The sequence below is a fragment of the Pavona decussata genome, unplaced genomic scaffold (assembly GCF_977016875.1).
Source record: "Pavona decussata unplaced genomic scaffold, jaPavDecu1.1 SCAFFOLD_39, whole genome shotgun sequence".
Taxonomy (NCBI): Eukaryota; Metazoa; Cnidaria; class Anthozoa; order Scleractinia; family Agariciidae; genus Pavona; species Pavona decussata.
Window position 1 is genome coordinate 843,122 of NW_028145461.1, and position 23,382 is coordinate 866,503.

The 23,382-nt window shown below is 37.2% G+C and overlaps 2 protein-coding genes across 3 annotated transcripts; one reads left to right on the plus strand and one right to left on the minus strand.

Moving 5' to 3' along the window:
* Nucleotides 1-1,286: 1,286 nt before the first annotated feature.
* Nucleotides 1,287-2,369, minus strand: LOC146483348 (NADH dehydrogenase [ubiquinone] 1 alpha subcomplex assembly factor 2-like). The gene has a single exon (XM_085106071.1). It carries the CDS (start codon nucleotides 2,151-2,153, stop codon nucleotides 1,608-1,610), a length of 546 nt encoding a protein of 181 aa, XP_084962197.1. The 5' UTR covers nucleotides 2,154-2,369; the 3' UTR covers nucleotides 1,287-1,607.
* A 53-nt stretch (nucleotides 2,370-2,422) lies between these two features.
* Nucleotides 2,423-16,980, plus strand: LOC146483349 (uncharacterized). Of its 2 annotated transcripts, XR_014863885.1 has the most exons (11): nucleotides 2,423-2,625; nucleotides 5,300-5,398; nucleotides 7,115-7,355; nucleotides 7,730-7,780; nucleotides 8,569-8,657; nucleotides 9,706-9,821; nucleotides 12,019-12,129; nucleotides 12,919-12,970; nucleotides 13,691-13,736; nucleotides 14,436-14,554; nucleotides 14,745-16,980. XR_014863885.1 is itself a non-coding variant. In XM_085106115.1 (10 exons), the coding sequence occupies exons 1-10, from the start codon at nucleotides 2,571-2,573 to the stop codon at nucleotides 14,494-14,496; spliced, it is 921 nt and encodes a 306-aa protein (XP_084962241.1). In that variant the 5' UTR covers nucleotides 2,423-2,570; the 3' UTR covers nucleotides 14,497-14,566. The 2 variants fall into 2 exon arrangements, 1 of the variants encoding a protein (XP_084962241.1); XM_085106115.1 differs by lacking the exon at nucleotides 14,745-16,980 and having other exon boundaries at nucleotides 14,436-14,566.
* The last annotated feature ends 6,402 nt before the right edge of the window (nucleotides 16,981-23,382 follow it).

Genomic DNA, 23,382 nt, shown 5'->3' on the forward strand with positions numbered 1-23,382 from the left:
AAACAAGTATTGGGTTAAGGCAGAGTGACCACAACAGCTAGCGCCAATTACTGTGGGCCCAAGATTACCAAAAGCCCTGGAGCTTATGATCCTTTTGTCAACCTTAAGCTTTTTCCCAGCTTTAGATATTTCACCAAGGGGGCACCAGAGCAAGTTTCACCTGGTTACACATAGGCCATGGAGAGTAATTTGGCCATAAAGTCAGAAAATGCAAACCAGTAGTACATGTTGCATCAAGAGATGCTCTCTTTTTCTTATGAACTTATGGAAATGTGAAAGAAACTTTTTGTGAATTATGACCATGAAGCATCTACATCTGTAAATGCTGTTCTCAATTCTGATTTGGTTGGCTAGTATTTCACAGGTGTAATATTATCACTAAGATCACTCAGATTTGCTTCTTGTTTTTTGTGTGCCCTGCAATTTGTCCAAAAGCATTACTTCCTCTTTTCCTTGGTTTGGTCCTCATTTGGGAGAATTTAAGTCCATAGAAAAACGTGCCTCCAGTGAGTGCTATGACCTTTTTTCCATCCAAAATGATGGCCTAAGAAGGAAAAAAAATGCTGTAATGTCTCTCTTTTTGATGGTAGGTCTTATTCAAAATGGCCTGTTCCAGGCTCTTGGTGTACTGCTGAAGATGTGAAGGTGCGGGTGAGAAGAACAAAAATGAGGACTCCTTTGCCTCTCCAGTGGTACACTGATAGCCTGGTACAGGCCAATGCAAAATAATGAGACAAACATGATCATGAGCAAAACCGAAACCCCCAAAAGACAACCCAGGTGGACCCACTGTGCAATCAGATCAGTTTGATGTTAAAAAAGCAAACACAGGAACAAACTGCTAGCTTCACTTGAGTCAGACACTACAAACAAGTCATCAAGACATGTCGAGGTTGAATCGGTTGTAGCAATATAAACAGAAAGTGCTGTTCAGTAGCTCAAATTTGAACAGTACAACACTTTACGGTTTTATCCACCTTTTCCAGTAGAGTGAACAGCACAGCAGGAAAGCATTGCTTAAAGGCCAATTTGATGATGATAAATGATGTTGAACTTTTCCAGTGTCTTGCCTACAGTTTTGTTAAAACATTAAGAAATGTTTGTTCTCTACATTCACCCAAAATTGGCATGCAATTGATGCACCTTTTGTCACACTAGACTACATTTTCTGACACAAGGCTGCACCTTCAAATCATGTAATAATATTATGTAAACCACCTGCGATTTCAGTGCACTTTCAAAATGATATGACCATGCATTCTTTGAGAAATTCTGCAAATTTGCACCAAGTTTCAAACATGTTTGATAATTCTGCTGAAATCAACATTGATTTACACACACTATACAAAATTGCAACTCGAGTAACAAAAAAGTTGCATTACAAAAAGTGCATTAAATTTTCTGTAAATAAGCCTTTTGAAGGGGTGGTTGTTTATTATTTATAGCTATTAAATGAATAATATTTTTAAAAATTTAGTAATTATTTATTATGTTTGACATGGTCACTTGAGATGCAGACTGTAGTATTGCAATGTCTCACTTCCCGGTTTCTTCCAGAGGGTTTCGTAGCTTTTAAGACTCATAACCAACTAACCACTTGCACCACTCTACTGCCCCTTATTTGACGCTTGATTACCAGGCGGTACCCAAGACTCAGGTTCAAAATTGTCTTCACTCTCTTTTCCACTTGAAACTTTTGTACTAGAATCACTTTTCTCTGGGGTCCACTCCCCTGGCTGAAACACTGTACCAGTACTAGTAGGCTCGGCTCTATTGTCCAAACTTTCATATAACGGTGTTGAGGCGTGCCCTACTTGTGCAACTAGCTGTGGTGGTTTGTTTTCCAAAGCTTGTTGTTCTTTATCCTTTTCTTCCACTTGTCTTGCCCTTTCTTTGATAGTCTGTATTCTTTTCTGTTGGGCCAGTAATTCCTCATGTGTAGGGGGGTCATCTCTCTTTCCTCTTATCCACGCCTCCCATTCCATCGGCATCAAATCCGGTGTGTACTGCATGGGCTTTAAGTTGGTGATCATCTCCCTCTTGGGTTTTTTACCTTCCCTGATAGTCTCATAATACTTATTTCCATGCAAGTCAGTTCCCACAAGACGTCTTGTCCTTACAAACGCACCAAATAAAGACCTTACCCACTGCATGATTGGTGCCAATCAAAAGTCAACGAAAAACAAGTTTTGAGGTTTGAAAAGACACTCTACACCGTCCGCTTCCTAAATGCGCGTCTAATACTATCCGAATCCTTTATAGCTCTTGTAGTACAGTCAACAACCTTCCTAAATCTGTTAGAAATCGACCTTTTTTGTCGAAAACTTTCAGCACAGACCAGAGTCCGCCATTTTGTTTCTATCGACAGATAAGAGACTGGTAACTACTGCTCAGCGGTCTCACCACAAAGGAAATGCTCAAAGTGCGCAAGACGACGGCGCAAGACTTTGTTTTTGTTATGTCACGCTTTCACGGGTTTGCTCGCAGTCAGAATATTTTGTTACGAAATAGAGCAAAAATTGTGAGAAGACATCAAGATGTCACTGAGATGACCACAGGAGTATTTGGAAATGATGCAGTGTTATACCCTGATCAATATCTCCGTTTTATTGCTGTGTTTTGCAGGTTAGAAAAATTAACCTTTTGTTAATCATTCTCACGTGATTTTACGCCATACGTAACGAGAAGCGTTTCATTTGTACCTTGAATGAAGGTTACGCAAACTAAAGGTTTTGTGAAATCCTTTTTCATCTTATAAAAAGGCACTTTTTCCCAGGGATTAAAGAATATCTTGAGCGTTTTTAATATTTTGTGATCACGAGCTCAAGTTATATAATTGACGAATGTAAATTAACAAGATGCCCGGCTAATGGCATTACACGGAATGCTTAATGTAACCCCAATTATTAAAAACTGCATCATTGTATAATGCAATTCGAGGGATTTGATTGGCTTAGCGGCCATGGTATATGAGCAATTATACCATGGCCGAGAAATGGCGACCATTAAATTGCCTTCTGGTCGTTCTTGCACAGTGAAATCAGTAAGATCTAGCAATATTTCTTGGTTGTTTTTAATAAAACAATTATTCCACTTGCGCTTGTTGGATATGAGATGATTATAGTCAACTCAGCTACGCGCCTCATTGGCTATCTATCATCTCATATCCAACGCGCGCTCGTGGAATAATTGTTAATTATTCCCCATTGTATGTTTCGCAGATATTTAAAAACTATCCCGTGTGTTTATAAGGCCTTGGAAATCCAGACGGGAGGGGGTTTGTAGCGGCCCTGGAAATCCGGGTAGAGGGGGGGGGGGGGTCAAAAAAGCATGCCATCCGTGGATTTTTTCTGGAATAATCCAATCAGAACAATACATCCCTACTGCTAAGGGGAGGACATATTTTAATGCATAAATTAATGTGGCGATTTCTGACTACGAGGAAGAAAAAAAAAAGATACCCGACCGAAACCTAGACACGTCATGCCCTGCGGGCATTCCGTGTAATAAGCTCTATTAATTAAGTTATTATTCACCGGGTAAATGCAAATATTAGGTCTTGCAAGTTGGTTTTCATTTAAGACCCATTTAAACAAAATTGCCATTAAGTTTTCTGAAGCCTTTTATTGTAGTTTTTGACACAAATATCACTTGGCCCTGAACCTGTGTGTTTTTCGTGGTCTGAAAAACAAAAAGACAAAAGAAGTTTACTCCGACTTGTAAAATGCCAATGTAACACGATTCAACACAAAATTAATGATGTTAACTTAAGTTCCGTGCAAAGATGCACTCAATACGCGTTCCACTCTGAAGAAATGGCAAAGTTTTGAAACACGATGCTTTAAATCCTTCGTTATTGTGAACAAAAATAACTCATTTGAACGACAATTTAAATTCGCCGAGTACGATATAGTGCGCTATCGCGCACCTTTGAAATTTTAATATGGCGAGATATTAAACGTTTTTTACATAAAATATAGCCTAGCTTTCGCGGAAATCGAGGGTTAAATAATAAAAACAATTATCTAAATGCATTTACAAGTCTTCTGCATTGACTTTATTCAAAATTACGGCCTCAAGAAATTTCTGGAAATCCAGACGGTAGGGGGGGTCTTAGGCCTTGGAAATCCAGACGGGAGGGGGGTGTAGCGGCCCTGAAAATCTGGGTAGAGGGGGGGGGTCAAAAAAGCATGCCATCCGAGGGGGGGTGTGGATTTTTTCTGGAATAACCCAATCAGAACAATACATCCCTACTAGGGGAGGACATATTTGAATGCATAAATTAATGTGGCGATTTCTGACTACGAGGAAGAAAAAAAAAAGATACCCGACCGAAACCTAGACACGTCATGCCCTGCGGGCATTCCGTGTAAGCTCTATTAATTAAGTTATTATTCACCGGGTAAATGCAAATATTAGGTCTTGCAAGTTGGTTTTCATTTAAGACCCAATTAAACAAAATTGCCATTAAGTTTTTCATAATGTACACATCATAGTAATGACAATTTCACTGACTGAAGGGTAATTCAATTTTCAGATGTTAACAGTGTATCACAAGCTATTAAAAAAGGCTGCAGGTTTCTCCCTGAATTGTAACACTCAAAGTCTAACTACTATCATTCTAACTGCAACAATGGGATTGAAAGGCCTTTAGGAACCTTTACTCAAACTGTCAATTAGTGATTGGTGTATTCTATTCCTACGAATTTAAAAGTAAGAGAAACAAAAAACAAAAAGAAATACCAGGGCATCCTATGGATGCATTCTGATTGGCAACATAGACCTAACTTAACAGAATGATAGTTGGACTACAAAATTCCTTTCAAATTATCAAGTTTCAGGGAAAGTTCGCAGAAATGTCTTCTAATACATGTAATCTAATACATGTACATGTAGCTTTTCTGCTAATAAATTTGGTATTCCAGAATAAGATAGTAAGCTGTTCATATACACTGTAATGAAAATTCCTTTCTCCACATGAAAATTTAACACTTTTATACATGGGATTTTAAGTTGCTCTTTGTTGTGCTATAGGTGTCATATTGTTTACACCAGAAAAAATAGTAAAGACTTTTTAGAGTTTTGGCGACCAGATTTTGTCATCTGGCAACTGAAAAAATTGGTCTAGTCGTCACTTGGGGCCCACTTCAAAAAGTTAATTTCGGGTCCTGTTTAAACATTAATAGTTTCTTTTTTATTATAGATTATTTGACAAGTGCTGTTTATGTTTATGTTGTCCCAAGATAGAGGAACTTTTTTATTGCAGTTCTTTTAATACTATTTTGAACAATGATTACAGCTGATCTTCTGTGGAATTTTGGTCTCCTTGGAATCCATGCTTTCAGCACTAACAATGTGACTTGCCACCCCTGTCCAAAGGGAACATTAGGAAACAACAGTAAGTACCTTGGTATAAAGGCTGATTCATTGGTTGCAATTTGTTAGCCCATTTTGTTGGCTCATTATTAAATCATTTTAGGACATACCAGTACCAGTTTATTTTCACCCAACAATATGTTATCTGATTTTTTTAAAAAAATTTAGCATGAAATTGAAACCAGCCCAGTTAATGGAAGGTCTGTTACAGTGCATCAGATGATGATTGTGTTCTGTCCCTGGCCTATGATTCAAATTTCAGAAAAAAAAAGTAAATTGATAGAAATAAAATTAATGATTTATTTTTTTCAGTCAGTGCCAGTCAGGCATACTCAGAAAAAGAAAATCAAAGTGCTCCCAAAAGGAGTCAAACCTATGACCATTCAATTACTAGACATACTAGTTCAGATGCTCTACCACTGAGCTATACATGTTGAGAGTCGTAGGAGCTGAGGGCATCAAACTAGGTTCATGTGAAACACATGTACATTTAAATTAGCTCTCAGTAAATTTAATATATAAACAGTCATGTACATTTACATACTGTACATGTAAATATGGATAAAAAGGGAAATCTTGCCCGTAAACAGGGGTTTCTATTGCAAATGAATTGCAAGGCAATGGATAAAACATTAGCCGGGCAACAATCCGTGATAGAATTGAGAACCACATGCAAAACCTCTGGCAAACCTGAACTGAAACAACAAAAAGTGTTATGCACCAAACCCTTTCTATCTTGACACCGGCTCATTTTTGCCTTCTTTTGGGCCAGGAAAATCCTCGAGTTCTATTCATTAAAAGGTGGAATCTACATAAAAATGCCTAAGAGACACAGGGAGCCTAAGTCCAAGTCCATACAGTCAATTATCGAGCGCTATACTCGTCTTTAACAATATATTGATCACCTCCTCATAGTCTGGTGGAAGGAGATGATCATTAAATCCCAAAACCCCGCAAGTCACTGGCATCTGTCAAAGAACCAAGAGATGCCTTCGCTGCTAGGACCTTTGAAAGTGCTCTGTTAGCGTGGGATGACAATCAATTTGATACAGATGGGAAAGTTTGCAAGCAGCCGTAGCTAACATATGTGTCTTACCATTAGATATGGCTCATTTGCCAAGCTGTGATGTTTCAAAATGGGGAGAATTAAACAGAGCTTGCAAATTTACACTGTAGATAATTTTGTTGTGTGTTTCGAGGAAAGAACGCCCTTCACGGTTTGCCATCTTGGGTGTACTGTGCAGGTGCAGTAAGTAGGCTAAAAGGTACAATTACACACAGAAGCCTTGTCAATCACGTTAGCAACACAAATATTGGCACAAATGAATTCTGTTGTAATTTTTGGAGTGTGGTTTCTCCCATTTCAACTGCGTTCTGTAATAGATCAATCCAGAAATGAATCCAAATGATTATTAATGGTGACAGAAGCGTCGGACAGATTGTAGCAACGGGACTAGTGGCGACTGGCAAATTGTGACTTGGTTTTGAACCACTGCACTGGAAATTTTTTTCTTTTTCTCTTCTTGCATTTCCTTTTCTTCTGATTTTGTTAGTCTTTTCAAATTAAAACTTGGACATTCAGAATACCCTGTAAACAGTATCGTCTAAAAGTGAGCTAGTACTAAACAGTACCTGAACTAATCATACAAAACGTTTTGTACATTCAGCTTTTTGCAGTCAAAGCAGTGTGTAAATGCACATGTTCAAATAACATTCAACCATTTTGTGTTGTCTTTAGGTCTTCCTTCTTGTCAGAATTGTTCTATCAAGGGCTGGTGTGAAGATACTAAAAACTGCCTAAAATGTCGCACCGGGCATTATCAAAACACAACAGGACAAACCAAGTGTTTTCCATGCCCCGAGGGGCATTATCAGAGGAACTCTGGACAGGATTCATGTGATCCTTGCCCACCTGGAGAACACCAAGACAATCTTGGACAAACTGGCTGTAAACAGTGTCACAAGGGCTTCTATTCTAAGTAAGTAATGATTATTTTTTCCTGCAGCCCAGATGATTTAATGCAGTCAATTCTTGTGTTTAGATTTGTACGTGTTACAAAGCACAAAATGGTGACTACTTAAGGTTTTTTATTAGGATAATTTCTTTTCATCTAATTTCTACTTAATATAAAAGTATTACTGAGTGAATGTAAACCTTGTCAAATTTTGTTTTCTCATTATTTTAAATATAATTATTCTTTATATGTAACAACACACGGTTTTAAGTTTGAAATACATCTTCAGAATCGAATGCAAATAGAACCGCTTGTCAGTGTAATTAAATTGATTATTTCCTGCCTGCTGTTATTCCGTAAATAATAATGAGTAAATAATTATTATTTACTGTGTCTAGATCTTTAGGAACTCAAAGATGTATCTCATGCCAATATGGTGGATATTGCAAGTAAGAATCAGGAAATAATAATTTAATAAGTTACATGTACATGTAATTTAATGTAAAACATTATTTTAATATTTATAAATAATTTACTAGGTAAAATAATGTAAATTACAAGGTCTCAAATTTACTGTTAGTGTCTGAGTTTTGATAGAGAGTTCAAAATGGTGAGTGGGAATTAAACATTTTTGCAACTGATTCCAATTTCCATGGAAATTTGTATAGTTTAAATTTTGAAGGGTGCAGAAGTATAACATTGCTAGCTGAGTATTACATGTACACCAACTCATTAGGTCCATATTTCATGTGTATTGTAACTGTGCAACCAAAGATTGTACATGTGTAAAAGCAAAGACTCACAAACCTGACTTTTATCTCTCCGTTATATTTAGCTTTAAGATTTTTCTTGTCATAGCTATACATCAGTTTTAGATTATCATAATGCAAAAAGTAGAAATAAAATAAAATATTTTAGTCATAGTATACATTTGGGTTTATAGCTTTGATATACACATAGGTTAGTGTCTGAAAGTATTTTCACTTGAGTTGCACCTACTATAGCCGTTTAGAATTAAATGCTGTTGATTGGTCCCAGGAAAGATGCTTTTTCTCACACATCGTTAATAATTTACTCACCAATACTGACCCAGCACATACTTTAATCAAACTGGGAAAAAATCTTGTGCACCAAGGGATAAACAATTGTAATTATTGTAAACTAAGACACACATGCTTGTTATGTCTGCCTGCCTTCTCCAGTAAACTTTGTTTGAATCCTTGTTGTTTGCTTTTAGCAAACCTGGCTGCACAAGTTGTCTGCCATGTCCAGCTGGAAAAGAGGCCAACAGAATGGGTGCACAGAATTGCACTCCTTGCAACTCAGGTATGCCTCTTTATTTTCTGCTTCCTTGTACGGTACAATGATTTTGTTATTCAGCAAAGTCTTTTAAAAAGGACTGTCTTATACTCTACTTTCAAAATCTAGTACTATAATAAAATAATATTATAATAAATAATTATAGTACTAATATACAAATTACGGTGCCTACTAAAACCAAAGTATTTTTGTGCAGTTTATGACTTTGCAGAAAAAGCAGATTTGGAATCCAAAAAGAAAATTGGGGGTAACCACGCATTTTTCTTTTCTTTTTTCTTTTTTTGTTGAGATAATTTAATAAGCCAACAATAATTGTTATTCTAGAAAGACCCAAAATACAAACAATGTGTGGCATTTTTCCCCAATTTGAGACTTATTTATCTCTGAAAAATGCATGGTTACCCCTAATTTTTTCTTTTTTTAATTCCATTAACCCTTGCCAAGATCTGCTTTTCCCGCGTAGTTATAAACTGCACAAAAATATCTCTGTTTTGGCAGGCACCACCGATAGAAAGCCTACTTTATCGGGCTATCGTTAGATGCGCAGAACGCATGCGTAGCAGAAAAAGGAGGCTCCGTCCTTAAAAATTAATAAGCACTTATTTACTGATTTTTGGCTGATATTGATACTTCATTGATACATTGTGAAGCAGGTAAGAGGTGAATATTATGCGTAAAGAGTGATAATTATTTTGTAAAATTTATCCACTAAAATAAAGAAATGTACATTTGTCTGAGCTGGTTGATGCTAAAAACGACCTATTTAGAAACACTTTTTATATCATTTCCCAGTTTTTGAATTAATTGAAATTATAATATTATTTTAAGATTATTTTTATAATTGAAGAAATTCATTTACATGATTGTACAATAAATATCGACTGTACACTTAGGTAGCATGCATTTTTGAACCATTTTCATGGTTTAAATAAATTTACATGATTGTATTTACAATACTGTACTTTACTACCATGTGGATGTTGTTGGAAATTATTATTATTAATTTAATAATAAAATTATTGTAATATTTATAATTACATGACTATATACTCAGGTTATTTCAAGGAAAGCATAAGTTTTGATGTTTGCCAGTTGTGTAAAAGAGGATGGTACCAGTTAAAAACAGGCCAGACAACATGTCAGGAATGCCCCCAAGGATATTATTGTCCGGTAAGTACATTTGTAAGAAACCCCCCACTCCAGGGCCAGATGGTGAAGCTTTGAAATATAATTATTTTATGCTAATATTGTATGGGGGCAGATTATTATATAAAATTAATACTTTAATACTGTATCTTACCCTCAATGGTATTCTTATTAAATTAATCATGTGTACTTGCTACGGGAAAACTGTGATTTATTTAAGGACGGTGCCTACTAATACCAAAGTATTTTTGTGCGGTTTATGACTATGCGGGAAAAGCAGATCTTAGCGAGGGCTATTTGAATCCAAAAAGAAAATTGGGGGTAATCACGCATTTTTCAGAGATAATTAAACATTAATACAGTCAAACCTCCACTAACGGCCACCTCTCCACAACGGCCACCTCTCTACAACGGCCACTTTTTTTTGTCCCGGCGGACAGTCCATACATTACCTCTTATTTAAACCTCTCTACAACGGCCACCTCTCTACAACGGCAACGGCCACTAAAGTGCGTCCCCAACTGCCAAAATAACCTCTCGACAACGGCCAGTACAGCTCTTTTTTGTAAAAACAAAACCTTTTTTTATAAGTTGATGCAGTAATCGACATTTGTCTTCAGAACATTACGTTTCTGTATCCATTTTAATGATATACGTATTTTGATTGTGTTCCATTTATATGCTGCAGTAAGCATAAATTGTCTACAATAATACAGCGAATGTTGCAAACCTTGCTCGTTTCGTCTTGTTATGCAAAAGTGGCTGACATTTTAATATTCTTTGGTCTGTATTCAAATTAGCCTCACTAGCCTCGTTCAAGGCAAAATATTCTTTTGATTTTTGATCTCAAGAACGAGGTTAGTAAAGCTAATATGAATGCAAACAAAAGAATAATAAAATGTCAGCCATTTTTGCATAGGGTCTATTATTTACGTTTTATTGTGTATTTTATCTGTATATATTATTTAAGGTTGGATTGCCATTATAGGCTACAGTAAGCATGAACTTGGCACAATAAACATGTTGTACTTCCCGAAAAAAAAGGTGTCATATTACACCCCTACCTCCCCATAACGGCCACCTCTCCACAACGGCCACTTTCTTCTGTCCCCAAGGTGGCCATTGTGGAGAGGTTCAACTGTATCTCTAAAAACGCCAAAATATAAAGCAATGTATGGGATTTTTTCCTAAATTGAAGCTTAATTATCTCTGAAAAATGTATGATTACCCCCAATATTTTTTTTTTTTTTGAGATACCGAAAGCATTTGGTAAGTTCTGCTTTCTCCATATAGTTTTAAACCACGCAAAAATATTCCTGTATTAGTAGGCACCACCCATAGGAAACCTGAGTATCTTGCATTGCGCAGAATGTATGCGCAGTAACAATAGTAGGCACCGTCCTCAAAAGAGGTATATTTTAGTTACCCTGGGCACACAACACTGCAATTAGTCTGCAATAGTAATTGGCTGATACAGAGAAATATACTTTTTGATGCAGAGAAATACCTTACCTTGAATGTTGTCCCTATTAATCATATGTACTAGCCAGTGAAAAATCTGCCAGGCAAATTTATGTTAAAAATTTCTCTTGGAACAGTCACATTGATCACTTACAGTGTATCCATGAAGAAAATGGCCTGACCGCTTTCAGAGCCTTATATGGTTTTAATTAAAAATAATTCCATCCTCTATCCTTCCTGAAACAAGTTGCAGTTGTCTGCAATGCCTTAGCACAGCTGTACATAATAATTATTTTATACTACAATCAACTGCTGTAGTGTTGTGTGGGACAACTGAATTACAGATTAAAGCTCAAAAAAAAAATGCTGCCTGGCATGAATTCTAACGTCTTGCTGTTATAACACTAATGTTGAAGATTTTAATTAGTAATTCCAAGGTGCACTGATGTCTCTTGAAACTCCTGAATACTTTAGTTCCAAAGAATAGTATGCCATGTCATGTGATTATTGAAAATAAAGGCACTTGGACCAGCATCTGTTTGTAAAATCTAAGAGAGTTCAAGTAAAGTACTGTTAGTACTGTTACTACTGTAATGGCAGAACAGTGTATATTACAGCTGTACTTATCCCTCTTCCTACAATTTGTGCATGTATCAAAGTCAAACCATCTGAGAATTATTTAGAGTAGAAGTATGATTTAATAATGATGAGCACGGATCGATTCTGTGTTTCATTACCTTGTTTACATTATTATTTTTAGTGGCAGGATGAAGGGCCAATAAAATGTGATTCAAATCAGATTTGTCCTCAAGGTTCATTTGCTGCTGGGTCAGATTGCAGCATCATGTACACAAGAAATCAAGACACTGAGGTACTTATCAAATCAAATACATGTTTACAACCCTTAGTAACATTCTGTAAATATTATGCATTCATTGAAAACCTCCAGAAATAAAAACCCTCTTACTTATAAGTGACCTTTCAGGCCACAAAAAAATGCATACAGTGTGAAACGTCAGGTTTGGGGAGCTACCGGCGCACCATACATATATTTGAATGCAGTGCAGTTCAATCAATCTTAAATGGGAAGTATCATGGCTTTCTTTTATATCTTTTGTTTAAAATGATGAAAAAAGATCTTCAATCAGCTGCCAAATAATTCTAGAATGATGAGAGGAAAGAAATCAACTCAATTCTTGAATTATGAACAACTCGTGATCTGTTCTGGCGCATTTTGGAAACAAAAATGTGACAACTTGATAAACATTAGCCTAACATTTTTCAAGTTTCAATCCATACTGGCCTACTCTGTCTCTGGCCAGAGGCACTAATCAACAGTTTTATCGCACTGGAGTGATAATTTATAACAAACTTGACAATTATTTCGTTGTTTCTGCTGACAGACAAACATTTTTGGGTTTTGAAATGGCAGTGAATTTGTGTGATACTTACTCTTTAACTAGATTGTATTTTGTCAACAAAGATTTTTTCATACAAATAATGTCCTGCTGCCCTTTGCAAAATTCATTCATGTACCTGTATTTATGTTATGCCTTTTTATACATCATGAATAATGTACAAAAATCATTCACATTCACATTTGGTTGAGGTTCTTAAACTAAACATGTTATTGTTAATTTGACTTCAATCTGTATAACAGGAATGTGAACTTAGTTCTGTTGTTTATGCAGTCATTGGAATTGTAGTGGCAGGTAATTGTCAGTTGTTTAGAAAAAATAATACGTGTATTATCTTGCTGGTATCTTTTTTGAAAAAAAAAACCTCCTTGTAAGTCATCTTGTTTCATCTAGCTGATTAAGCATTGCCAACAAAACTGAGGAATATTTTTCATATGCAATAACCTTTCCACTGCAATTTATTTTATTTATTTATTTATTTTTTTTTTTTTTTATTTATTTTTTTTTTTTCAGTTTAAATTTTTCACTGGAGAGTATTTCATTATTTTTACAGGCTAGAAATTTCTGTCATTACTGATATCAATTCATGAATGTTACTTTTATGAGTTATTATTTGAGGTTGAAAGCACTTGCTGTTAGAAGTACTACAGGTACATTTTTGCTGGTTAAAATTGAGTTCTATTAATAATACATGTACAGGAGAAATATCATTTTTAATTAAGCACATAATCACATGTTAAATTAATAACTCAGTTCCAGAACAAATCCATACCCACCCCATGGAAGGTCATCAGAAATTCCTAGGGGGATGGGGGGTCTTAAAAGTCAAAATTTTAGAAGTAAAGTATGAAGCTAAACTGGAATTTCCTGAGGGGAGGGGGGTTGCAAAACAAAACCCTCCGTTGGGAGAGTATGGATATTTTCTGGAACTGCACAGTGTGGTCCTGTAGTCACCTACACCAAGTGTTTTAAGACGTGATTTATTTGAATGCCTTTGTTGTGTCATTGTTTCAGTGGCTGTGCTAGGAGCAGGATTTGTAATTGTCAGAAGATACAGACGGTAAGAGAAATAGATGGTTTTTGGACATATAATTTTCTGCATATTCTGAAAAAAGGAATATGCTAAAAATGTATGTTGTATATGTTGCCTGGTCACAAGCATATCCAAATGGCCAAAGTAAAAGAATCAAATTTTTATTTATGTTTAGAAGAAGAATACGTTAAATGTTTCAAGGTATTCTGATTTTGGACTACCCAAAAAGATATTCCCTTAAAATGAGGCAGTACAAATAAATGATGTTAAACAATAAATTTCCTGTTTGGAAAATGGTGCTCTTGTTGTCACCAACTTTTTAACAAGTTGAACAAATAAATTGATGATGAAATTAAACACGAGAATTTTTTGAACACGGTAATTTGATAATTTGAACACGATGTCCACATGGACGAGACACAGATTTTGGACAGAGATCCAGACTGGTTTACAAGAGGAGTTTAGGAGGCAATTTACATCAGAGCCCACACGGCAACCCTAAATAGAGACGGGGAGATACAACCTTCCAGTGATCTGAACAAGGCAGGTCATGACCTGACCAAATCACGGTGAACAAGACTTAAGCAGAGTCAAAAGCTTAGAATTTTAGTTTCAATACAGTGTAGCATCAAAAACTTATAAATTCAACCAAAAATAATTAGAATTGTTCTACTAATCATGTTCATCACTAACATTTTTATCTTTTACTTTGTTTGTTTCTGGCAGAAAAACTGAGGCAGAACAACGACTGCTAGATAGGCAGTACCCTGTGTACACTGGCTGGTGAATATTTGGTGGGATGATTCAGGATCTTATCATACACCAATCAAATTAATAATCCTGGGCTTGTTTAATACTTATAAGTAAAGGATTGGTTATACATAGACAAGTAAAGATAAACGATAAAAAGGAACAACGTTTAATTGGTGAACTATTTCTGACATTGACTTCAACTATTTCTATCACTTCGAACTTGATAATGGCGTCATGACGACCCCGAAACGTTGTTCCTTTTTATCGTTTATCTTTACTTGTCTTGTTTAATACAGTAGGTTAAAAAAATGATTTTTGCAGCCTTACGGCAAGCCATAACTAGGAAAATATTTTCGGAAGTACGATGTATGCTACTTGGGGCCTGATTGTTTGAATGCTGATTAATGCTAATCCTAACTTAAAAGTTAACCAAAGGTGTTATCTCGTTCCTTAAAAGTGTTTTTAAGGGCTACAATATAATTTTAAGTTAATATTAATTTTTGTAAAGAAAGGTCTAAGTCAAAACTAAGGGACAAAGATGTTTTGGAAGCATCCTTGTTGGTTAGTAATTAAACTAGAATAAAAGTTCATGCTAACCCAGGATTAGCATGATCAGGCTTTGAACAATGCGGAAAGATCCACAACCATTAATTTAGGATTCTGTAGGGGTTGAGACCCATCATGTTTGTGTAGACAGGTCTCCCTGATTAATGTTGTCTTTATTTTGGAATTAGGTCACAATTTATAAAGGGGACTGTAGAATACTTCTTCCCCCCCCCCCCCCCCCATCCTTGTCTAAAGCTAACTGTTACTAATATCTTGTAGTTTAAAAGGAGCCTATTTTGTATCATAAGGGGCCTGTCTTGTGACTGTCTCAACAAGTTTTCAAGGGGTACTTGTACACGAGGAGCAAGTAGAAACCGTGGATGATAAAAATCAAGTAGCAGTTGTTTGATTATTAGCCTGTCACATGTCTTCTGCTTTTCTCTGGACTTGATTTTCTCTCCTCTCTTTATCACTGCCAGATTACATCTGTATAGCTGTATACCCTGTGAGCAGAGATCCCTTCCTTTCCTTTTTCCAATTTTCTAGGAAGATCAAAGGGATCTCTGCTCTCAGGATAATGTGTATAGTCCATCAGTGTAAGAGTGTACATGATGTGATCATATCCTTAAGAATGTCTGCAGTACATGGGCAAGCTATACCCTGAAGATTTTAGCACATGTTCACCACAACAATGTGAGATTCTCCTGGCTCACTCTTTTGTTGAGCCGTCACTGTCATACATTTTCATTTCTTTTTAAGGACGGTGCCTACTTTTGTTACTGCGCATACATTCTGCGCATCTCGAGATACTCGGGTTTCCTATGGTTGGTGCCTACTAATACAGGGATACTTTTGCGTGGTTTAAAACTATGCGGGGAAAGCAGAACTTACCAAGTGCTCTTGGTATTTGAAAAGAAAATTGGGGGTAACCATGCATTTTTCAGAGATAATAAAGCTTCAATTTGATAAAAAAAAGGAAATGCCATACATCGCTTTGTATTTTAGCACTTTTTAGAATTGTTGTTTCTTAATTATCTCTAAAAAAAATGCGTCGATACCCCCAATTTTCTTTTTGGATTCCAATAGCCCTTGCTAAGATTGTCCTTTTTCCGCATAGTCATAAACTACGCAAAAATACCTCTGTATTAGTAGGCACCGCCCTTACGGCAATTTCTATTACGATGGCTCTCTTTGGGTAGGGTAATACATGAGGGCATGTGGAACTTTACAAGTAAGTAATGTAATTTATTATAGACAGGAGACATGTGATGTTCTTAAAAAAGAAAGGTTTATTCATAAACGTCTTTGCATGCATATGCACGTTCAATTTAAATTATTAACATTTTCCTTAGTTGTCTTATTGTATTTCGTTTGAAGTCTAGCTTCTCTATTAGGAATTTTTATATCAAAGGACAACTTTCAATCCAGTCTTATTTCCAGACCCCTCTCCTCCTCTCTGTTGCTGACCAGTAGAGAAAGAGGCTCAGAAACAAGATTGGTGTGGACACGTGTTCATAAGACGCATGCTCAGACAAATATTGGAAAAGCTCTAATTGTGCTGACTTAATTAATTGTTAATAGTGGTATAGTTTTGTTAATAAATTATAATCTGAGGTCAACCGTCCATTATAAATAGGTTTCCATAATGGTTTAGAATACTTACGGAAAAATAGAAAATCATTAGTTTGGATGTACCGATAAGTGTTAGAAATTCTGAGCCAGCAGATTTTTTGTATGTTAATTTAAGTAAAAACTGAAGAAACGTTCGCCCTTGAAACACATTTTACTTAAAAAAATTACATTGATGGCCGCTTAAATTTGGCTGGTCCATTTAATATATACATGATATTAAATCGAACTTCATTCTTTGAGAAAACAGGGAAATTTAGGAAAGTAGTGCTTTAGCCTTACAATATTTTTCAATTGTAGTTTGGCCCAGAAAAGGTGTTCAATAAATAGCATTTTATTAGAACTTTTTGTTTGTTTGTTTGTTTGTTTGTTTGTTTGTTTGCTTTTCCTTTTTGCTTGTTATTGTTGTTGTCTTCTGATTTTTGCAATGCCTGATGAAGTAAATTTGAGTTTTTGATGCAACTTGAATTGCCCTGATGAGCAGTTTGAGGACATGCAATTTACGTCGTGAAAATTTAACTTGCCTCTACTTTTAGAAAATCGGAGAAACGTTCGCTTGTTTGTCCATTTAGCTTTATGGTTCCATTCAAGCTTTTCGTTTTTAATCCTTGCACGACTGATAACAAAACAATAATACTGACTCAAATGCGTTGCAAGGGCTACTACAAGTTTTTTCAGGGAAAAGGTTAGGATAGAACCTACAGCTGTGAAGTCTTGGTCTAAGCGGGGTCCTGATCAAATCAGATTTGATCTCACCTCTTATGTCAGCTCCTCTCTGCAGTGCATACCAGATATATTGGCTCAGATCGATTGGAATGGAGGGTTGTCCAATATAGACAAACTGATACGGTCTGAAAAAGCGGCCTTACGATCCGTACGGTTTGTACAGACCGTAAAGACACTTTTCGGTCCGTAAATTGCATCCAACCCTAACCTCGGTCTGTACAGATCGTAAAGGCACATTTCGGTCCGTACACGGTCCGTAAATTGCATCTCATTAAGGACACTTACAATATTTCCACGTCTTATCTGAGTGAGGGGCTTGTAAAGTTTGACGATCCGTACGATCTGTACAGATCGTAAAGGCACTTTTCAGTCCGTATACGGTCCGTAAATTGCATCTCATTAAGGACACTTAAAATATTTCCACGTCTTATCTGAGAGAGGGGCTTCTACGGTTTGACGATCCGTACGGTCTGTACAGATCGTAAAGGCACTTTTCAGTCCGTATACGGTCCGTAAATTGCATCTCATTAAGGACACTTAGAATATTTTCACGTTTTATCTGAGTGAGGGGCTTGTAAAGTTTGACGATCCGTACGGTCTGTACAGATCGTAAAGGCACTTTTCAGTCCGTATACGGTCCGTAAATTGCATCTCATTAAGGACACTTAGAATATTTCCACGTCTTATCTGAGTGAGGGGCTTGTAAAGTTTGACGATCCGTACGGTCTGTACAGATCGTAAAGGCACTTTTCAGTCCGTATACGGTCCGTAAATTGCATCTCATTAAGGACACTTAGAATATTTTCGCTTCTTATCTGAGAGAGGGGCTTGTAAAGTTTGACGATCCGTACGGTCTGTACAGATCGTAAAGGCACTTTTCGGTCCGTATACGGTCCGTAAATTGCATCTCATTAAGGACACTTACAATATTTCCACGTCTTATCTGAGTGAGGGGCTTGTAAAGTTTGACGATCCGTACGGTCTGTACAGATCGTAAAGGCACTTTTCAGTCCGTATACGGTCCGTAAACTGCATCTCATTAAGGACACTTAGAATATTTTCGCTTCTTATCTGAGAGAGGGGCTTGTAAAGTTTGACGATCCGTACGGTCTGTACAGATCGTAAAGGCACTGTTCGGTCCGTATACGGTCCGTAAATTGCATCTCATCAAGGACACTTAGAATATTTTCACGTTTTATCTGAGTGAGGGGCTTGTAAAGTTTGACGATCCGTACGGTCTGTACAGATCGTAAAGGCACTTTTCAGTCCGTATACGGTCCGTAAATTGCATCTCATTAAGGACACTTAGAATATTTCCACGTCTTATCTGAGTGAGGGGCTTGTAAAGTTTGACGATCCGTACGGTCTGTACAGATCGTAAAGGCACTTTTCAGTCCGTATACGGTCCGTAAATTGCATCTCATTAAGGACACTTAGAATATTTTCGCTTCTTATCTGAGAGAGGGGCTTGTAAAGTTTGACGATCCGTACGGTCTGTACAGATCGTAAAGGCACTGTTCGGTCCGTATACGGTCCGTAAATTGCATCTCATTAAGGACATTTAGAATATTTCCACGCCTTATCTGAGAGAGGGGGTTGTAAAGTTTGACGATCCGTACGGTCTGCACAGATCGTAAAGGCACTTTTCGGTCCGTATACGGTCCGTATACTTGACCAATAGAAAGGTGAGACGAAATTAGAAATCATTTTAAGACATAACAGGTGTTTGATGTCAACTATAACAAATTTTTATTGACAACGGGGTAACGGGAGTCTCTTGTTTATTAAATAAAAGGAAAGAACAATGAAGAAAAAGAAATGATCGAAATTCAGAGGTTTCTTTTTTTAATAAGGCATCTTTTATCAAACTTGTTTGGAAATGGGAATTTAAAATCGGCCAGCGCGCTGATAAAGCGAATTAAAACAACTCCGTCTTATGCCAACCTAACAGCAAACCGAACGACTGGTAGATACGATAGTGTTAATGGGAACCGGCTGAATATACTCGAGCCGATTTTTTTGCGGCAAATTTACCAACAATAGCTAGTGCGATTACATTGAATAATTGTTGATCCAAACAATCAACCTTTCTGTCGAGGGAAGGTGACAAAATTGTGATTGCATCATTTGGTTTCTCACACTAAAGAACGAAGAAAACATATATTTGATGTATTTTACAGCATCAGCTCCTAGTTTATATTTTGTTTACTTCTAGTATATTTTCTGTTTTAACGAGAAACGCATCATTTGGTCGCTCACGCTGATAGAACGAAGTAAACATGCAGGTTTCCATGGACTCAATTTTCATTTTGTCCCACTTACTGACGCTTAACGGCGTTCATAAAGAACGCGGGATCCAGCCGATTGTAATTTTTTGTAAGAAACGCATCATTTAGTTTCTCACACTAAAGAACGAAGAAAACATATATTTGTTGTATTTTACAGAATCAGCCCCTAGTTTTTATTTTGTTTACTTCTAGTTTCTTTTCTGTTTCAACGAGAAACGCATCATTTTGGTCGCTCACGTTGATAGAACGAGGTAAACATGCAGGTTTCCATGGACCCAATTTTCATTTTGTCCCACTTACTGACGCTTAACGGCGTTCATAAAGAACGCGGGATCCAGCCAATTGTAATTTTTTGTAAGAAACGCATCATTTAGTTTCTCACACAAAAGAACGAAGAAAACATATATTTGTTGTATTCCACAGCATCAGCCCCTAGTTTATATTTTGTTTACTTTTCAACTTACATGTCGATTGTAATGTTTTGTAAGGAACGCCGGCATCATTTAGTTTCTCACACTAAAGAACGAAGAAAACATATGTTTGTTGTATTTTACAGCATCAGCCCCTAGGTTATATTTTGTTTACTTTTCAACTTACATTCAGTTTACGGACCGTATACGGACCGAAAAGTGCCTTTACGATCTGTACAGACCGTACGGATCGTCAAACCGTATAAGCCTCCCTCTGAGATAAGACGCAAAAATATTCCAAGTGTCCTTACTGAGATGCAATTTACGGACCGTATACGGACCGAACAGTGCCTTTACGATCTGTACAGACCGTACGGATCGTCAAACTGTACAAGCCCCTCTCTCAGATAAGAAGCGAAAATGTTCTAAGTGTCCTTAATGAGATGCAATTTACGGACCGTATACGGACCGAAAAGTGCCTTTACGATCTGTACAGACCGTACGGATCGTCAAACCGTATAAGCCTCCCTCTGAGATAAGACGCAAAAATATTCTAAGTGTCCTTAATGAGATGCAATTTACGGACCGTATACGGACCGAAAAGTGCCTTTACGATCTGTACAGACCGTACGGATCGTCAAACTGTACAAGCCCCTCTCTCAGATAAGAAGCGAAAATGTTCTAAGTGTCCTTAATGAGATGCAATTTACGGACCGTATACGGACCGAACAGTGCCTTTACGATCTGTACAGACCGTACGGATCGTCAAACTGTACAAGCCCCTCTCTCAGATAAGAAGCGAAAATGTTCTAAGTGTCCTTAATGAGATGCAATTTACGGACCGTATACGGACCGAACAGTGCCTTTACGATCTGTACAGACCGTACGGATCGTCAAACTGTACAAGCCCCTCTCTCAGATAAGAAGCGAAAATTTCCTAAGTGTCCTTAATGAGATGCAATTTACGGACCGTATACGGACCGAAAAGTGCCTTTACGATCTGTACAGACCGTACGGATCGTCAAAACGTTCACCCGTCGCTCAGGTAATGAGATGCAATTGTCAGACTGTATACGGACCGAAAATTGTCTTTACGATCCGTACGGATCGTAAGGCTGTTTTTTCAGACCGTATCAGTTTATCAAACCGTACGGATCGTAAGGCTGTGTTTTCAGACCGTATCAGTTTGTCTATATTGGACATGTCTGTTGGAATGTCCGCTGTCGACAGTAGTGCTCAACTCAGTTTGGTTCATTTACACCCTTGATCGAAGAAGACATCAAACGCCTTATCGGGAAATCCCCACTCCCCTTGTGGTTGAGTGTCTTGATGTTCCCCTAGCAGTTATTAAGATGATCAACCTCTCTCTCTACAAACTGGAAGTTTTCCGGATATCTGGAAACGTGCAGATGTCAGACCAAGACTGAAGAAACCCAACTCTGAGGCAACGTTTACCAACTTACGCCCCATCAGTAACCTACCATTTGCTTCAAAGCTGACTGAGCGGGCTGTGTTTCTGCAAAAGCATAACCACCTGACCACACACAACCTCTATGCTTTAGCGCAGTCATCAAACAGGCAACACCACAGTACCGAGACTGCATTACTAAGAGCCAAAAACGATACCCTACTCAATATGAACTAGCAACGCGTCACCCTGCTTGTACTTCTTGAACTAAGCGCGGCCTTTGATACTGTGGATCACACAATTCTGGTTGATCGTCTCCATACGGACTTTGGTATATCAGGACAGGTGCACTCTTGGTTTGATGTCCTATCTCCGCGACAGATTCCAGTCCATCTCTATCTACGGCGAAACATCAACGAATTTTCAGATGAAGTATGGCGTACATACTTATGCTAATGATACACAATTGTATATCTCCTTTAATGCTGACTCCAGCGCTGAGCAATCCGCTGCTCTCGAGGCCATGCAACACTGCATTGCGGACATCAGGGAGTGGATGCTCCGGGACAGGTTAACGGATTGAACGATGGCAAAACGGAGATCATCATCATTGGCACACGACAACAACTCGCTAAAGTAAACATAGACACCCTGCAAGTCAGAGAAAGTGTGATTACACCGGCTGGCGAAGTCAATGACCTTGGGTGCTGGTTCGATAAACATTTTAAAATGGACACGCACATATTTAGCATATGTAAGGCCGCATTCTTCGATTTATTTAACATTAGGAGAATTAGAAAGTTTCTTAGCATAGATTGTGCAAAAATCTTAGTGAATGTTTTTGTGACCTGTCGCTTGGACTATTGAAATAGTCTTCTATACGGGTCACCAAACAACCAGTTGCACAAACTCCAACGTGTGCAAAATGCAGCTGCACGTCTCATCTGCAATGTTAGTCGATTCGATCATATTACTCCTTCTCTATACAGTCTCCACTGGTTACCCATTATATATTGAATACAGTTTAAAATTTTACTTTTTGTCTTTTAAGCTCTAAATGGACTTGCCCCTTTGTACATATCAGAACTCTTACAGCCTAAGCCAGCCCCTAGTTATAACCTCAGATCTTTTGTGAATACATTTTTGTTAGATCAGCCTTAGCGTCTAACCAAGGGGAATCAGCTCAGTTTAACAAACGAGTCGAATTCAGTAGACACAACTGTTGTTCAATGGTTACTTGTATTTTAGAAATTCACTCTACAGCTCAGCTACAACATTCTCTACTGAAGAACTTCTCGCGTTGCTTTTATGTGAGCCGGAGTATGATTGACAACCTACTGTCAAATACTAATGTAGGCTAACGTAAGCCTTCTTATAATTGGTTGGTGTTGGAATTTGTAATAGGTATCTTCCCGTTATTTGACGAGGAAAAGGCACCGTCCTTCCAAGGTTTTCGTTATGTTCTTCGAAATGTCCAACCAAAATAAAGCAACGGGAGAAATATGAAAATTACGATGAACGATGAACATCTGTATCAATAAAAATTACACATTGACAATCATGAGTTTATAATATGCTAGGATGAAGTTTCAAGCAGTGTCCAGCGTTGTTGTTGCAAAACAACAACTTTCCAAGAAGAAAGGCGGTACTACAAGTCCACGCCTATTTCCATAAAAAACAGTGTACGTGGTTACAACTTTCAGTTACCTTATTAAAAATACAGTGCGTGGTTACAGAACAGAAAGTATTCACATTGATAGTCACCCTCAAATGGAAAGATTTAAAGATTATTATTATTCAGATAAGAACAGTGAAAACTAACTTTAATAACAAAATATCGGCTGGTATAAATTAGGTAAAAAACACTGAATATCTTCATTAGAAACGATAAAAACAATTGTTATAGAGGAAAA

Coding starts and splice junctions, on each gene's coding strand:
- LOC146483349 (XM_085106115.1), top strand. CDS start 2,571: ATGATGCAGTGTTATACCCTGATCAATATCTCCGTTTTATTGCTGTGT. Junction 7,356..7,729: donor CACAAGGGCTTCTATTCTAA/GTAAGTAATGAT, acceptor TACTGTGTCTAG/ATCTTTAGGAACTCAAAGAT. Junction 9,822..12,018: donor CCCAAGGATATTATTGTCCG/GTAAGTACATTT, acceptor TATTATTTTTAG/TGGCAGGATGAAGGGCCAAT.
- LOC146483348 (XM_085106071.1), bottom strand. CDS start 2,153: ATGCAGTGGGTAAGGTCTTTATTTGGTGCGTTTGTAAGGACAAGACGT.